Genomic DNA, 18706 nt, shown 5'->3' with positions numbered 1-18706 from the left:
CAGACTTAAGACGCATGAGCGTAGAGTTTTAGGTCGGGGACCATGTGTTTCTCAAAGTTTCTCCCTTGAGAGGGGTGAAACGATTTGGAGTAAGGGGCAAGCTAAGTCCTAGGTTTGTTGGCCCCTTTGAGATTCTAGAACAGATTTGAGAGGTAGCCTATAGAATGGCAATGCCTCCAGCTCTGTCAGGGATTCACAATGTGTTTCATGTGTTCATACTTCAGAAGTATGTATTAGATTCTACGCACATGCTGAGTTATGAGAACCTGGAGCTGGATCAGGATTTATCGTACAACGAGAAGTCGGTTCATATTTTAGATCGAGGATAAAGTCTTGCGGAGCAAGACCATCTCCTTAGTGAAACTGTTGTGGAGGAACAACAAAGTTGAAGAGGCGACTTGGGAACTTGAGGTAGATATGCGGGATTGGTATCCTGAGTTATTCAGGTAATTTGGAGGATGATATTTTTTTATGGAGGGGATAGTTGTAGCATCCCAACTTTTCTAATAAGGCTTAGGGCCTTAATTAGTGTGCCGGGAGGGCAATAATTGATTTAATTATGCTATTATGTGAATTTAATGATTATGTGATTAGAAATGCATGTGTTAGGTGAATTAAATATGCATGTGGCCCCCATCTTGTTATTAGGGGAATATTTGTAATTTTAGACTGTTGAGGGCATAAACGTGATATGTGTATATTGTGATTGATACCACGAGTGAGTGGCAATATATTTGTGATGCATGATCCGAGACAGTCCTAGGGAGTAGTTTAGCTAAATAGTCACAACTGTATCAAATACCCTGATCAAGAGGAGCCTAAGGGTATTTTGGGAATATAATATGTGTTCAGGAATAATCGGTTAACGGTTCATAATTTAGCAATTATTTCGGCATGCTAGGATTAAAATGGGGATTTATAGGAACACTCGAGGATTTAGTGGTATGTGGCAACTGGCAGAATTGCCCTTGGTGACCCTAAAGGATTAGGATAGTCTTGAGGGCATTTTAGGAATTTTGGGACTTAGACAGTTGGTATTAGGCTTAGCCAACACACTGTAGAATCACTTAGAATGAAAAGAAAAAAAAACAAAACCCTCTTTCCCTCAAGCTTCTCTCTTTCATCTCTCTCTCTTCCTCTCCTTGAAGCCTTGTGGCTTGATGAATTTTGGGGACCTTAGGCTAAGAAAATTGAAGGATTGGACTTGTGGTGCTTGGGGATTAGCTCAAGTTGAACTCATCTAAGAGGTAAGATCCTAAACTTAATCTTTCTGTTGAATTCTACCATGGATGGGAAGCTTGCATGAGAGTTGAATTTTTATTTTTATTTTTAGTGTTTGATGAGTTTAAGGAATTGTTTTTAAAATTGTTATGATGCCTAGGCTATATGGATATGGAATATGGGTTTAATTGATGTTTGTGGTATGAACTATGGATCTAGGCTCGGGGAAAACAAAAGAAATATGGTGGATTTCTGGATTTCGAAGGCCCGAGTCGCGACCCTCTTCTTCAGGTGTCGCGGCGTGCGTGTTTGAAGAGGTTGGAAAACCCTATGGTTTGCCCAGGTGCCACGGCCTTAGGGGGGCATGCCTCGGCCCCCGTCCTTCAGCAAAGAGAGTTCTGCTCTCTGACCTGTAAGCGCGCTGCTGCTCTAGAAGGCATACCACAGCCCAAAATGAAAGAAATGGGAAATTAAGGTTTTAAGCTTAATAATTCGAATGTTAAGGCTCCGGAAGGATTCTACTACTCGATTTTGTGGAATCCAAGGTCCTGAAGGCTAGATTACTATTTTGAAGTTATTTATTGGTTAAGGCTTGATGGATGGTTATTATGAATGCATTGTGACTAGGTTTTCAACGAGGCTCAGATTAGGGGACTCTGCTTGGGATCGCATTGGCTTTTCAGCTCGGGACACAGATAAGAAAACTGTTGTACCCGTAGAGTAGGGGATGGCCATATTGTTTGTGTTGCAGGGCGTAGCCCTAATGTTTATGTTTAATATGCATGTAACTATCTGTGAATGTTATGTATGTTTATGATTGAATGATGAGGGATGAGAACGACGAAGGCCGAGAACAGTAAGAAGTTGGGAACGACAAGGGGTCGCGATTGATGTTGAGCACGTTGAGTGCAGGTTGCTAGGGTGAGACCCTCCTAGGGTGCTGAATCCACCCGCTCGGTGAAAACTGCGAACCCAGGGCCTGGTAAAGCGCTTGGGATGACGTAGGCCGTTATGTGTTTAGCCCAATGGTTGTTTTGCTGTATATTGTGGATTGTTATGTTATATGTTATATGTTGATTTTTCTTGTTGGGCTTTGGCTAACAGGTGTTCTATGGTGCAGGTTAGGGCAAATGAAAGATCGACCAACCATGAGTACGAAGAGCGTGGAGCGACGGGTACATATTTGGCCTACCTGGCTGCCACGACTAGGGTTATTTTGATAAATGTACTATAACGATTTGTTTTGTCTCTTAGGTCAACCGTATGTATATTTTGAGTTGTAATACATTTTCTAAATAGTGTTTTGGGATCCCAACTGTATAACTTTTTTTATGATTTCAATGAATGTCCAAATTTTTATAATTATTGTCATTAAAAGAGTTTTATTTCAGTTTTGTCACACTTTTAACCTAAAACCTCGATTAGCGAGCTAATGACACATTTTGAACTCACATAGTAACTGCTCTAAGGAAGTAGGGCGCTACAACTGTGAACTTGGTGCTTGGTAATGCACCTTGACCAGCTTAGGCCGCTGTTGTGAATTGTAATGGATGTATGTGAGTTGTCTGTTGTTTTTGTTTAGTTATGCACTTATTGAAGTGAATTGTTATATGCTATGTTGGTGAAGTTTCTTGTTGGCCTAGGCTCACGGGTGCTATATGGTGCAGGTAAGGGCAAGGGAAAGGTCAACCAAGCATGAGTTGGAGGGAATGGAGCAGTGCTTACATGCTTGGCCTACTTGGGCGCCACGGTTGGGGTAGTTTTGAGGAACGCGGTGTAAATTTCTGATTTTTTCGCCTACGTCAACTGTACAATGACTTTTGAGTTGTAAATATATATTAAACAACGTTTTGGGATCTCACTGTAGCTTTTCTATGATTTTAATGAATGTTTAAACTTTTTTATGAAAATCTTATTAAAGGAGTCTTTACTTTAATTTAATCACACTTTTAGGTGTAACACCACGATTAGCGAGCCAAATACACATTTTAAAACTACATGGTAACAAGTCTAGGGTAGTAGGGCATTACACCATAAGTCCCCGAGATGGCTCTATCAATACTATTCAAGGTAAGGGTTGAAATTGAGAAAAATCAGGAAAATTGCATATTTGGAAGAAATTTATTTTTCAGAGTCAAATATGTAATTAAGACATATTAATTAATTAATAAATTATATTTTTCATAAATTATTTTGGTATTTTCGAAAATAACATTTAAATAATTAAGATAATTAATTTTAAATTAATTATCTTAATTTATTTAAATAATGTGAAAATGATAATTCTGATAACCCAAATTGGATTTTAATTTGAAATGAAATTTATTCTTTAATTAATATGATAAACAAGTTATCACGTTTAGACATTTTTTAATAAAGAATTATTATATAATCATTAAAAGAAAATTGTTGGAACACATCCCTAAAATCAAGGATGTGTTCCACGCCAACTACAACACTGTAGTTCGCGTGCAACAAGGTCCAAGAATGGGTCTTGCATATTTCTTTTATTTATTTATTTAATAATTGATTTATAATTTGAATTTTTGAATTTTCAATTTCAAAAATTTAATTAATTCTTTTAAATCTATTAGATGGAAATAGTTGCACTTATCTTTTGAAAGAGAAAAAAATAAGACGTTTGACAGAGAGAAAAATAAATCGTATTATATCTTTATCCCTGAAACTGTCTCAGACCTAATATTCCAAGATCTCATGTGTTGAGAATATCTTGTGAATCATAAATTTTTCCCTACTATTACTCTACGTGCCCACACACGTCTTGAGGTGTAGAGATACATCTTAGAAGATCTTGGTCTGAGTATTTTGAAGAACTGCTTTGGATTGGATGGTCGTTGGAGATACAAAAAAATAGCAAGGATTCTTGATAGTTCTTCAACTGGTAAATCCTCATCTTTTTATTTCTCTATGATTAATGATTCGCATGTTAATGGATCTGATTATTTAAAGTTTGTTTAAATAATGTTTTTTGAAATCTCTGCGCCCAACACCTTGTGATTTCCGCTGCGCACATGTTAAACTTGTTACCAACAATTAGTCCTCACCTTGCGCTGCTCGAGGTTGTTCTTGATGTTGCGAGTTTTGAGGTGGTTGAAGATTTTGAGGCTGCTCACGATGTTGGGGGCCCTGTGTATTGTGGTTAGGCTATAAACAACCTTAGCTTTGTGTTACATCTCAAAACAAAAGATACAAGTAATCTAACTTTAATGATAGTAAACATAAATTACATAAACATAAAGATATCAAAGTGTAGAGTAGACCTTTCTTGAAGAACAATCCTTAGAACATAAAATCACAAAGCTATGATTTTATGTGAAACACAAAAGTTTCAAGGCTTGACACAAATGTAGATTTGTTGTCCAAAAATCTCTATTCCTAGCCTTCTATATGGAAATATTTCAAGCTACTACAATGGAATGAGATTGGGATACACAAGCCTTAGGTCTTCAAACAAGCCAAGCTTACTTGATGAAGAATTTGGAGAAAACTAGTAATCTTGAAAGTTAGAGAGAGAAAGAGAGAGTTCTTCTTTTAGAGAGAGAGAGAGAGGTGGGTGATCAAACCACCAATTAACTCAAATCAACCCTTTAAATAATATAGGACCCTCATTAGACTCAACTAATGATATTAGAGCATTTAAATTTAAGTTTCGGAGCTAAAACACATATTTGCACGGACATGTATGGACAACCCAGGAAATGTGTCGCCACGCACTAGGCGATGTATCGCCTGGTTCTTTTTGTCCGTTTTTCAAGGGCCTGGTGACGCATCACCTCGTCGTTGATGCCTCTGAAATAACGCTCCAAATTTTTTCTCAAAACATCCCCCCAAATGTTTCCAAACGTCTTGGGTACTCTTATATATTCAAAATAAACATTTTGGACCCAAAAAGATGACTTATAAATGCCTATAGTGAAAGTCAACTTTCATATGTAGACATTTGTGATATTGTTATCATTTTTACACCTCTTCGTGCTTGAAAATTTTCTCAATGTATTTAACCAATCACAACACTATGTTGGTCGATGCTCTTGAGCCAGTTGTATTGCAGCTTCCAAGGCAATGGTTTCATCCCTCTATCGGCGATCCATTTCTACCTGCCTGGCATCCAACTTTCGTTGCTGCCTATTAATTTCTAAATGTTGCAGGATCATTATTTCTGCCACATTCTCCTGGATAGGTTTCGGGGAAGCTAACTCATCTTCCAGCATTGCTAGAGTTGCTCGCAAGGTTTCAGCGTCCATCTCCTCACTTTCTTCTTCCAACTCAACTTGAGGTTCCTCTTCTTGGACTCCTATGGGAGGAGGTAGAGGAGGGTCTTGTGGGCCCTTAGTTGTCTGGCCCGATTGATGGCTTTGATTCTTCTTGGGAGGCATGGTTGATGATGAGTAAAGACTGTCGGTGTTCTTGAGTTCAACACTCAATGAAAGCACCAAAATGTTGACCACATATTTGCCCAACGACACTGAGTCAAATAAACGATAATGAAAATTGAGAACTGAACTAAATAGAAAATGACACCAATATTTATAATAGTTCGACCCAAAAGTTGGTAATGAACTACATCCACTTAGATACTCTATTTATTGTAGTAAATCCTAAATACACGATCAGATGAGCTAGGGTCAACCGAGTTTCGTACGTTTGAGAGGGTACAAAGTTCTGTGTATAAAAGTATGCAAATGTCAACTTAGAAAATAATGATTCACTAAGCCCTTTATGTATAGGCCTAGGAATGTACATAGATGGGTCGTGGGCCTTACATGGCTTTAATGGCAAGTAATAATAAAAATAATCAACGGATAATACATTTCATATGATGAATATCTAGTGAATATCTATTTGAACTAACTAATATTATGTGCTTTTTCCATAGCATACGACCAATGCTGGTCGAGGATTCCATCGAGCAGACTTGCAATAAGCTTTGACCAAGTCTTGACTAGTTGTGTGATGAAACTTTTTGTGAATCTCTGTCTTCTAGTCGAGGGTCGATTATTCTCTTCAACGATTATATCGTTTATTGTTTGTCTTGTCAGAACGCTAGTTTTTAGAGAAAGCAATAATAATAAAAAAAATATTTTTATCATTAGTGCTGTGATTAGAAATGAAAAATAATATGGTACAGTACAAAAATTATGCAATTTTTGTGTTGGTTTAAAATAAACTTTTTTATTATGGGTTGGATGTGACCTACGATAAAGAAAACTTAAAGAGAAATTATAGGAAATGACCAAAAATAAAGGCATCAAGAAGCTAATGTACTCATTTTTAAAATTGTAGATAAATGACTCTTTTACATTAGTGATTACCTAAATTGTCATTTTTTATAATTTATTCATTTATTTAGGACTGTATGACTTTAATATACTGGTATATGTATATTAGTTTTGTTTAATTAGTTTTTATTTTAAAGTTATATTGATTTTTTAAGTTTTTTATAGGTTGTTAGTATATTATTTTCCAATTAATGTATATGTTTTTTGTGGTATGGTATATATATATTTTGTGATATTTAGTTTCTATTTTATTATACATAGTGGTAATATATAATTTTGTATCATGTTATATACATTTTAATGGTAGTATATAACTTTGTTAGCATAATATATATTTTTTTAGGAATAATTTTGTAAGTTTTATGGGTATATTATTTTTTAATTTAGTAAATATATTTTGCGGTATGTATATCATTCAATAACCAATAAAAAACGAAAAAAAAATCAAAATAACTTTAAAATAAAAACTAATATACAGATACCAAAATATTAAAATATTTAGAATAAAATGGTAATTTGTTAAATGACATATTTTGTAATATGTGATATTAAAGAGATGATTAGACTATTTTACTACAAAATTAAAAACATGAACATTTACTTACTTTCATCACCAGTTTATTTTGCACCATGCCCCAAAGTTAAATGAGTTGATGTGTTCTTTTCTTGATAATTGATTAGCACTGGCAGGTTGGAAAAAGACCAAGAGCATAATGGGACAAACACGGACCGCAATTACTAATCAGAACATATACCACAAGAAGCAAAATAATAATAATAATAATGTGAGTAGTAAACTCGAAGTCAGTTATGTGCCAGTTATGTGGTGTGATGGTAAGGAAGTTTTACATAGGCTCCTCTTTATGTTGGGTCGGAAGTTTGAGAGCCCATAGTGAGAACACATGGTTGTGTGAACCCTCATTCAACATTGAGAAAGACTATGTTAATGCTCCAAGATGAGCCAATTGTTATGTGCTATTCGGAATCACTCAAAAAGATGAGCCAATTGTTATTATTGTTGACATTATGAGATTTGTCCAAATTAATGTGTTGTGAACTTGTGAGGACCGTCTTCTAATATTATTTTTTTGGCTTAGACCTGAGGTTGACCAGTAATATACGAAGATAATCATTTCGACGCATCGCAATTGTTTATTAAAGTGTGGTAAAATGGAGTAGATCTAAGATGTGATAATAGCAGGGAGGGATGTATTTAGTCCTATGAATAGCAACATACATTGGAACTTACTGAATTACGAGACTGAATACCGCTACTCGACAAAACCTATCCCCCACCAACTCATGTGACGCAGCTACATGCCTACACATACAATATTACCATGTAGCAATAATTGGGCAAAATCGTATATATTATATTTTAGGGCCACAACTCATGTGATGTTAGCCATTATTAATATTATTATTATTTACCGCATCTCTGGCATTTCAAACAATCTTTTATCTTTTCTCAGCTTCTTTTAAGCTTATCACTCACTCGCTCACTTCGTTCAAAGCCAAAAACGTCACATGTTTATGAACCTCCTAGGACTGTACGGACTAGACGGTGATCCGGCCAATACTCGACCCTTCCGGTGACCCAACTACACCGGAAAAGACGCCAGCTTTTTTGGCCCCAAAACACGAAATGGGAAGGGCACCCTGCTGCAACGTCGAAGGTCTGAAGAAAGGCGCCTGGACCACCGAAGAGGACCAGAAGCTCTCTGCTTACATTACCCAACACGGCGAGGGAGGCTGGCGAACTTTGCCTCAGAAAGCTGGTCAACATTTTTTTTTTGCCAGTGCCGAGAGTTGTTGATGAAATGTCTGTTAAAATGCTCTCTTTTTTCTGAAATTGGTATTCTGGTTTCAGGTCTTTCGAGGTGTGGAAAGAGCTGCAGATTGAGATGGACTAATTATCTGCGGCCTGGTATTAAGAGGGGAGAATTCTCTAATGAGGAAGAAGAGACAATTATGAGACTTCATGCTGTTTTAGGCAACAAGTGAGTGTTTAATTTTTATTGCTGGTGTAAGTTGGATTTACTCGCAATGTTCATTTTTGATACGTTTTCTCTAACTGGTCTTACCATTTCGTTGACTTTATCTTCCCTGCCTTCTCTTCCTCCTTTCTGGGCACAATTATTTATTAATTTTTTTAGCTTTTTCATTTAGCAAATTTTTTTACTTGATCTCTCTGCTTCTCTATCCCCACACCAAATCTCAACAGCCCCCTCATTATTTTTTCTTTTTCTTTTTCTTTACTAATTTTGAGTAATTGCAGATGGTCGACCATAGCCAAACAATTACCAATGCGAACAGACAACGAAATCAAGAACCATTGGAACACGAGACTGAAGAGAATCGTAGCTGAAATGGGCAAGGATAATTTTCTCACAAGAGCCGATATTGAAAATTCTGTAGCTGAGCATGGTATTGGTAACAATTCTGAAATAGAGAAAAGTCCTACGAAGAAACTCGGTGTCGTTGATTCTAAAGGGTCAGTTTCTACATCATTTAAGCTACTTAATGATGTTGCTTCTAAGCTCAAAGCATCTAATTTCCTTGCCTCACTGATAAACCAAGAAGTTGGGAAGTCTAACTCAACAGAAGCCAACTCTGTGTCGAGTCCTACTACTACGACGACCACCACCATTACTACGCCAGCTAATTTACTCAACAGGGTCGCCACAACTCTTAACTCACCAAAATCATGTTCTCTTGGTGCCATTAAAGCAATATTTTCCAAAACATTAGAAGGTAGTACAACTAGTGGTAGTAGTGATAACAGTTTTTCTGAGGTCGGTATTGGGATTGAAAACACTAGTGATGTGAGAAGTCCTGAATCTGAAAATGCAGTTCAAGTTTCGATACCGTTTTCCTCCTCAGCCAGGTTACTCAACAAAATGGCTGCTAAATTTGCTCTAATGAATCGTATTCAGGCAGTGGTTGGTGATAAAATTCAGCATTATGTTTCTGGTAATGCCACTGATGGAAGTACTAGAAGTGGCAGCGATGGCGGTAGCAGCCATGTATCTGAGCCTCAAGTTTTGGAACAAAATCTTTTGGATGATTGGGGCCCGAAAATCTCCCATTTCGATGGAGTTTCAGATACTTGTAGAGGTGAAACTTGTAACCAATTGGACATGGTCTTTGAACCTGATCATCAAGATCAGGTTTTTTTGTTGGAAGTAGCTGGTGAGGATCAGAAAGAGAAAGGAAAAGTTCGTAGTAATGAGGATAATGAGTTGATTAGGAGTATGTCAAACTTGAGTGATTCTAATGAACAAGTTTTGGTATTCACTAGTAATAGTAGCACTTCATATGATGGTTCTGGTCAAATGGAAGTGATATTGAGTGACTTGGAGGCTGCAAATAATTGGGATGACTGTATAAACTTTGATGAATTCTTGGATGCAGCAATTCTTGAGTAATTCCTAAAATTTCCAGTTTCCAAAGAACTCTTCTTCTTTTGTTTTTCTTGTTTTCTTTCTTTCTTTCTTTTTCTAACATTACCTCTATGTATTATATCATGCTTCTTTGGTACTTGTGGAAGAACTTAGTTTTTATTCAGCATGTCACCTAATTTAATTTAGTAAATATACTATTTCGATACTTTATAGTTTAAACTTAATGCTAGTTTCAATCTTCTATTATTAGCTATACTTATTTAGTGTTAATAAAACAATAAAATATATTACCTTACACTCAAATTTGGTTAAATACATCTTAAAATAATTTATGTCCTTAAAGTGAACAATATTTTTATGATTTTTTTTTTTTTTGAAATCAAAGACTATCATTAAACCACAACAGAAAACAGAGAAAACCAACAAGAAACCTTACAACAGAACAGGCAAGTCTGCCATTAGAGCAGAACAAGCAGCAGAGGGTAAACCCCCGTTCCAACCCGCACTATCACCATTCAACAAGGTGAACTTTGCTAAAAAATGAGCCAGCCTATTTGCACTTCTACAAGCAAAACCAGCCCCTTTACACTCAATAGTAGAAATCCCCAATTTATAACTCCTAATCAGCCCCTCCATATCATTGCAATCAACCTCAGCCCGATTCACCAGATTGACTGCCTGAAGACAATCAGATTCAACAAAGAAATCCCTGAAACCCATCTCCAAACCCAGACGAAGCCCCTCGTTAATAGCTGTCAGCTCCGCCACAAGAGGAGAGAAACTCCTCTCCCACACGCAGGAACGGACACCAACACAAGAACCCAGGTGGTCCCTGGCCACAGCCGCAGCACTCCACGCCCCCTTCTCTGCTGAAAAGCCAGCATCCACGTTTATTTTAACATAGCCAGGAGAAGGAGGATTCCATCTTTGCACAGCACGCCTCGCCAAGGACCCAGAAGAATGGCCGTGCGTCTCAATATAATCTGCCCAGTACTTGAAGCTCCAATCCAGCAAATCAATAGGTGAAGGCTCTCTCTCACCTCTAATCATTTTATTTCTGATATTCCATAATTGCCAAGAAAGAACACAGAAAAATTCAAAGTCTTCCTGGGTGCAATTTGACCGTAAAACATTGAGGAAGATAAGAGGATCTTTTTCAGGGCAGCTCTTAATTAACTTCCAAAATTTTGTTTGCTTCCAGAATTTTGAACTAGCAGTGCACCACCAAATTGCGTGGAACACATCCTCCCCTCCCTTAATCGTACATCTGGAGCACTCCCTGGATAAGCACACCTTCCTGCAAAACAGAGACACATTAGTGGGCAGCCATGCATGACATAGCCGCCATAGGAAAATTTTAATTTTGTTAGCCACTCTCAACTCCCAAATCTTTTTCCACAGTGATTTTGAATTCATAGCATCAGAGTTCTCAGGCATCTCAATTTGGTTCATAGCAACATAGTAGCCGCTTCTAACACTGTACTCCCCATTCTTTGAAAAATGCCATAGCAACTTATCCCTCAACTGAACACTAGAGCACGGAAGACTCAACATCAACTTCGCATCGTCTTCATTAAAAATACACTTTATCATTACCTCATCCCAACTCCCATCACTACGCTTGAGATCAGGCGGAATAAAGGGAACATCATAGATCTTGAAAGTGTTAGGCCTCAGAATCCACGGATCTTTCAAAATACTCACATCGTTGCCATCGCCAATCCTCCATCTAGCACCCAACTTTAAAATGGAATTCCCCCAAACAAGGCTCCTCCACACACACGAGCCTTTCGAACCACCCTTGGCCTCCAAAATTGAAGAATTTGGGAAATAACACGATTTCAGAATTCTAGCACATAGGGACATTGGATTCCTCAAAAACCTCCAACACTGCTTAGCCAACATTGCCTAATTGAAAACTTGGAGATTTCTGAAACCCAGACCCCCATTGTCCTTGCTCTTGCATAAGGTATCCCATTTGCACCAATGAATCTTCTTTTTTTTTCTCCGTAGAACCCCACCAGAATCTAGCTGCCATGCCATGAAGACTATCAATTATTTTCTTTGGGATTCTAAAACAGCTCATCACATAAGTGGGAATAGCCTGAATGACTGCTTTAATAAGAATTTCTTTCCCTGCAGCAGAGAATAACGATCGTTTCCACCCCTTTAGCCGCTTCCAAACTCTATCTTTAACACACTCAAACACTTCTCTTTTGTTCCTTCCCACAAAAGATGGAAGTCCCAGATACTTCCCATGCACCGTAACAAGATTAACCCGCAACAACTCAGCAAGCTTTTTTTGATCCTCCAGACTTACACATTTTCCAAAGCTTACATCAGATTTCTCCAAATTTATAAGTTGCCCCGACGCCCTAGAATACACATTGAGAATGTTGTTGAAAGCCACAACATCTCTTTGGGTTGCCTCCATAAATATCATACTGTCATCCGCAAAAAAAGAGGTGCGAAACCGAGATCTTGTCCTTCCCAAATTTTAGACCCTCAATGGTGCCCTCCTGCTCGGCTCTCCTAATCAAAGACGAAAAGGCTTCCGCACAGAAAAGAAAGAGGAAAGGCGAGAGGGGGCCCCCTTGTCTTAAGCCCCAAGAGGGTCTAATGTCTCCCTTGATGTTCCCATTTAGAAGAATTGAAAACTTCACAGATATGACACATCTCATCACATTTTCCACCCACTTCTGACTATATCCCATTTTGATCATTACTGCTTCAATAAAGCCCCATTCAACTCTATCGTAGGCCTTTGCCATATCCAACTTCAACGCCAATTTTGTACCATTTCCATAGAAATTTTTCTTCAGACAATGAATCCCTTCGAACCCAATAATAGCATTATCTTGAATTGCTCTTCCAGGGACAAAAGCACTCTGAGCTTCAAAAATAGTATCCTGTAAAGTTAGTCTCAAACGATCAGCCAGGCATTTTGATATAATCTTGTAAATAACATTACAAAGACTAATCGGTCTGAATTGCTCAATTTTCTCAGGTTTGTCAACCTTAGGAATCAAAGCTATCAGAGTCTCATTCAAACAAGCAACAGATCCATCACCATTCAGACATTTCAGGCAGACACTAACCACATCCTTATTCACATTGTTCCAATATTTTTGGAAGAAAAGAGCTGGTAACCCATCCACTCTGGGCGCCTCTGTTGGGTTCAAATTTTTAATAACATTGACAACCTCCTCCTCCTCAGTAAAGTCTTCCTCCAGCATCATGTTAATATAACTCGAAACTTTAGCCTCAATCCCGACCAACACCTTGTTCATATCATCAACCGAAATCTTAGACGAAGAGAACAAGTTCTGAAAGTAGTTGCAAATGATCTTTTCAACTAAAGCCTCCTCATTCTGCCAACAGCCAGCACTATCACACAACCCCAATATCGTGTTCTTCTTCCTTCTAGCGGACGCCTTATAGTGAAAATTTTTTGAGTTCCGATCTCCACTTCTCAGCCAAAGAGCTCTACTCCTCTGCCTCCAATACTGCTCCTCCTTTTCATGCAGACAATTTATTTTATATTCAATCTCCTTCAACTCCTTCCACCTAGAGGGATCATTAACACTAGAAAGAGCAGAAAGCTCACGCTTAGCTACCCTCATTTCCTTGTTCCACTTTTGCTTTTCCTCCTTATTCCACTTACTTAAAGCCTTGCCACAATTACTAATCTTTTCCTTGATTTTTTGAGAGCTATTAGAGATACCGCCTCTGGCCCAACTCATAGTCACAATATCCAAGCATTTCTCTTTCTCACACCACGCCTCCTCAAAATGAAAACGCGTATTCCTCTTGACCAATCCACACTTATCGTCCGACTCAAGCACCTTGAAAGAGACCAGCAAAGGACGATGATCAGAACACAACCAATCCAGAACATCCACCTTTGCACCTGAGAACAGCCCAAGCCACTCCGAATTGCATAAAACTTGATCCAATCTTTCCATAATCCCTCTACCATGCCACGTCATCTCTTTGTTTCCCTTTTCTAAATCAAAAAGGGAATTTTCATCAATAGCACGCCTGAACCTGTCCATAGCCGCCATGCTTCTACGATTCCCCCCAATTTTTTCCGAATTGAAGAATATCTCATTAAAGTCACCCGCACATAACCACGGCCCCACCATAATGTTCCTAATACGCCCAAGGAGATCCCAAGACAGATGCCTCTTAGAATGCTCAGGGTTCCCATAGAACCCAGAAAAAAGCCACGGAAGCATTCCCCTACCAGAAACCAAACCAGCAATATGGCCACACGACCAAGACAGCACCTTTAAATTGATATCAGAATTCCAAAATAACAATAGCCCACCACTCATCCCAATACGATCAACCGCCCACCAATTTTCAAAGTTCAGCCTTTCCACCAATCGCTTTGCTTGCGAACGAGAAAGCTTTGATTCAATAATAAAAATAATATCAGGTTTATGGACCTGAAGAAGGGACCTGAGAGCGTTGAATGTCCAGGGGTTCCCGATTCCCTGGACATTCGAGCTTAGGATTTTCATTGCTCCCGGCGGTCTTGATTCTCAAGACTCGCCGATACAAAATTGAAAAAAGGGAGTGACTTAATCACAGACTCAGAAGACCCACTCCCCAAAAACCTAGCACCATCATTCCTTTGGCATATCCCAATATTAGAAACCCCTGCCATAACGACCTTGTTTTCTCCCCCAAAAGCTCCAGTTCTGTTCTGTTCAGCTTTGCCCACCCCTCTAGCCATATTTTTCAACGATATTTTCCTTCTGTTAGCTTTCTGTTTTTCCTGACCTCCACCACAAGAAAAGGGCCCCACTTCATCAACCACCATAGCCAGTTTGCCCATATTCACCTCACCTTTAAGAATATTCAACTGATTATCAATTAAAGAATTCGTAGTCTCCTTTGATCCCTTCTCCCCACAGCTATTCCCTTTAGAGGTGTCCCCACACGGTTCCTCCTGTTTTCTTTTTTTTAAACATTGGCTTTCATTAATCTGACAAAGAGCATCATCGGCAAAAGGGCCCTTGTCAGCCCTCTTTTTTCCACCATCCTCCTTTATCTTACTCCACGTGGACCCCTTAGTAGCTGCCTTTCCTAACATTCCCGTAGTACCCTCAGCATTATTAATACACTCCTTATCATTAACACCACGAGTAGCTGCCCCCACCTCCTCCTTCTCCAATAGAACAGTTTCAACATTTATGGTGCCTCCTGGGGAAGCGATCAGGTTTCCCACGTTAGCATGCATGGAAAGAAGGGGCGGTTCACTTCTACTCCCTTCCGGTCGTCTATACAGATCCCCCATCAACTCCGGCACCGACATGTTATTTGAGATTTCCAGTGAACTGCAATTACTCTCCTTCGTCTGAACAACAGGGCAATGTTGGGTCACCTCCTACACCCTTCCAGCAGAGATATCCATCAACCGATCCTTTCCCTCATAGAGTCTAGCATCGAAACAATGCCTTAACCCATGCTCATTCTTCAGCCAAGGGCCATAGAGTTTCATAAGAGTGCCATGTTTATCTTTAACGAGCTTCATCTCCCCCTTGCACTCTCTTTCGTCATGCCCCCATATCCCGCATCGAAAGCACAGCAAGGGCATGTCCTCAAACCGCAAATGGACCCATTCCTTTCTGCCTCCCACCGGTACAAATCTTCCAGTGAAGATACTTTCGTCAGTAGGAAAATTAATCTTAACTCTAGCATAACCATTTAGCAGAATCCTATCTTGGTTATTCCATGGTAGCTCTAGCACCTCTCCCGCCAAAGCACCGATCCTGACAATGTTCTTTTTGTTCAAAGGCGCCATGGGGAAGCCATAAATCCGAACCCAGCAAGGAACTTTGTTTAAGATGACCTCATTCCAATCCCCCGACTCTGGCCATTTTTTGACAATCATGAATCCCCCATTATAGTGCCATATACCTTCCTTGCACACCTTCTCCGCCTCAAGAGAGCTTCCAAAAGTGAACCTAACAAAGGTTGTATTCTCATCTTTCTTTAAAAATTTTACATTCCATTTAGAAGTGAACTTCCATTTCCGTCCAAACACCATTTGTATAAACTTCCTGCTGCAGTGTTGCTTTGCAAAAACTCTTCCTATCACCGCTTTGTTAATGAACCCTTCGCTAGCATCAGCTCCATCACCCCAGTCATCTTCCTCTTCATCCGAACTAGCCACCTCCACAACCTCACCTACATTATCAGTGCCAACCGAGAGACTATTGGCTTTGAGAATAATATCCTCCAAATCCTTACCACAGTTAGCCATGAGAACAGAAACGAGAAAGAACCAAAGAACCCAGATGCAAGAATATCAAAAGTCACCAGGACATTGTAGAGAAAGTCTACAGGTCACACACGAACCCTTTATCAGAAAACAATTAATAATATTTTTATGATTAAACACGCTCATTTTCGAAAATACTAAGAATATGTTTGCTAGATTTGACCATTTTAATATTATCGATAATACAAAAAATCATATTAAATTAAATTACAAGTATTAAAATAGCATATTTCTTTTAATTTATTGGTAATGGGGCACTGGTAGGTGATGGATGATTCGGAGAGGGAAGGAAAAAATAGGATGGAAAAGAAAGTTTGTTTCCACTATTAGTTGTTTGGTAGAAATTGGGAACAAATTAGGTTATTTAATAATCACTTTTATACCATTTCATTATTATTTTAAAAAAAATAAATGGGGAAGAATATATTAGTAATTTGATCTTCTCATTAGTTTGAAAAAATAAAACTCACTCATTTTTCTCCAATTTTGAGAGGAAATATATTTGTGGGACTCTCACTTTTCTTTTCAACTCTTTTCTATCATACCAAACATAAAGAATAAATATGTTTTTTTCTCCGAACTATTACTATTTTCAAATTGTGACCCTGAATTTTTACAATTATTAAAAATCTCCATCGAACTATGAACGTTACTCACTTGTGGGACTTTTGTTACATTTCGTCCTACATGGCTAAGGAGTAGCTAATTTGGCAGTATGGCCACTGATGTGGCAATGCCCCCTCAGTGCCGTGTGTATAATTTTAAAATATAAAATCTATTTTCTTATTACTTTTTTTTTTCGTTTTTCTTTCATATAGTTTAAAATAAAAAAAAAAACCAAAAACCAAACAAAATCTCAATTCTAAACCAAACACCCAAAACTTCTTCATCTTCTTCTTCCTTCACATTTTGTGCATCAAGGCTGGAGCGCGGGGATTGGTCTCAAACTGCAAAGTTAGGATCAGCGGCAGCTGGGTTTAGAGGGTGATCGCAGAGGTTGGCTCGACATCGGGGTTACGAACAACAGAGTCACAGAGATTTTAGGTTAGAGTCACGGAGGTTTGTTCGAAGTTGGGGTCGGAGCCGCAAGATCTAGGGGAATAGTCATAGAGTCGGTGTTGTGACACCAGGATTTGAGATTCTATTAACTGGGTTGTAATTTTTTTTTTCCAAATGCTTAGTTTATTTTTAAGTTTAGGCTCTTTGCTATACCTTTTAGAATAAATAATATTTTTGTCCCAGAACTATTATTATTTTTAAATTGTGTCCCTGAACTTTTAAAAATAGTAATAGCTCTAGGAAAAAAGATTCTATTTATTCTTTTATTTTCTATATTTCTTCACTTTTTTCCAAGATTTTCTTTCCGCTCATTTTTTCCTAACCAAACATATGCTAAATGGTCCAATTGATAAATGTAGAGATTCGTCCTCCTATTACCTTCACTAGCAATTTATGAAAATTTTGGATTTAAAAAAAAAAAACAAATCAAATGAGGAAAAGAATCAAAACAAATATTCAAAAATTATATTTCAAAAAAGAAAAATATATATACAAAATTTCCACATGTCACACCATTAATGTCGCGGAAAATAAAGGGAAGCTAATAAGTTAGGTAATTTTGCTAATGTCCAGTAACATCAAAGTCTTCATTATTATATTTAATATTTAAATCAAATTCGGAAGTTACAACTACTTCAAAGGACTAACCAGCTAAAAAAAATCCCATAAAAATTATTGGAAAAACTTAATAATATTAAAGATATATTTAAAAAACAAGTATATTTCATGAAGATTATTCTACAGTTAATAATCTACACTTGTAACAGCTAAATTCAAATAATTTGTCTAAAGTTTATATGTGCATGTAATTATTCTGCAGTAGCGGCCACCAAAAATCTTCTAGTGCCTCCTTCAATTCTCTTGGTCATGGGCTGCTGCCGGCTTTGACATGTGGCTATTTTTCCATAGGCGAAAGGGGAAGTCATCTCAGGGGATGGTTGGGTCAGGTGCTTGGAGGAGGGTCGCACCCAATGTATCTTCATTGGCTTCCTATCATATGATTGGGGTTTGGGATTAGTCGATGGTGGGGTCTGACATTTGGATCTGTAGGGGATGGGAGGATTGTGGCTCTACATATATGTGGTCGAGGGGTGGTGGTTCTGGTGGGATGGAGTTCGAATTGGGAAGGTTTAGGTTTAGTTGGTAGGATGGCCTGTGATGGTGTGATTTGGTGGGCTAAGTTTAGTCTCATGGCAGATAGCTTTGTGATTGGGATCAAGGTGTTGTGGTCCTCTTCAGTGTCAATTTTTATTCCTATGTATCAGTTAATAATTCGTTTGTTTTGAGTTATCATTTAGTGAATAATGTGACGTGCGTGGGAGATTGTAGTGCACCTTGTGTTGTGCTTCATTCACTTTGTCATGTTGCTTTTTGTCACTTTTCTCTGTGAGGGGATTCCAGTGGCCCAACACTATGACAAAGTTACGTAT

At 38.2% G+C, this 18706-nt stretch overlaps 2 protein-coding genes across 2 annotated transcripts; one reads left to right on the top strand and one right to left on the bottom strand.

Moving 5' to 3' along the window:
- The first annotated feature begins 7943 nt into the window (after window positions 1-7943).
- On the top strand, window positions 7944-10161 carry LOC133830593 (transcription factor MYB122-like). The gene is made up of 3 exons (XM_062260601.1): window positions 7944-8299; window positions 8392-8521; window positions 8800-10161. Exons 1-3 carry the CDS (start codon window positions 8167-8169, stop codon window positions 9947-9949), a joined length of 1413 nt encoding a protein of 470 aa, XP_062116585.1. The 5' UTR covers window positions 7944-8166; the 3' UTR covers window positions 9950-10161.
- A 1658-nt stretch (window positions 10162-11819) lies between these two features.
- On the bottom strand, window positions 11820-12359 carry LOC133832335 (uncharacterized). Its single transcript, XM_062262695.1, has one exon. It carries the CDS (start codon window positions 12357-12359, stop codon window positions 11820-11822), a length of 540 nt encoding a protein of 179 aa, XP_062118679.1.
- Window positions 12360-18706: the final 6347 nt, after the last annotated feature.

Source organism: Humulus lupulus, chromosome 4, assembly GCF_963169125.1.
Source record: "Humulus lupulus chromosome 4, drHumLupu1.1, whole genome shotgun sequence".
NCBI lineage: Eukaryota > Viridiplantae > Streptophyta > Magnoliopsida > Rosales > Cannabaceae > Humulus > Humulus lupulus.
Note: the sequence above shows the minus strand (reverse complement) of the source record. Positions and strands in the feature narration are given on the sequence as shown.

What these genes read in the sequence shown, in the direction of transcription:
- LOC133830593 (XM_062260601.1), top strand. Translation starts at nt 8,167, where the DNA reads ATGGGAAGGGCACCCTGCTGCAACGTCGAAGGTCTGAAGAAAGGCGCC. An exon ending in AACTTTGCCTCAGAAAGCTG is followed by an intron (nt 8,300 to 8,391) that starts GTCAACATTTTT and finishes TTCTGGTTTCAG; the next exon opens with GTCTTTCGAGGTGTGGAAAG. An exon ending in CATGCTGTTTTAGGCAACAA is followed by an intron (nt 8,522 to 8,799) that starts GTGAGTGTTTAA and finishes GAGTAATTGCAG; the next exon opens with ATGGTCGACCATAGCCAAAC.
- LOC133832335 (XM_062262695.1), bottom strand. Translation starts at nt 12,359, where the DNA reads ATGGAGGCAACCCAAAGAGATGTTGTGGCTTTCAACAACATTCTCAAT.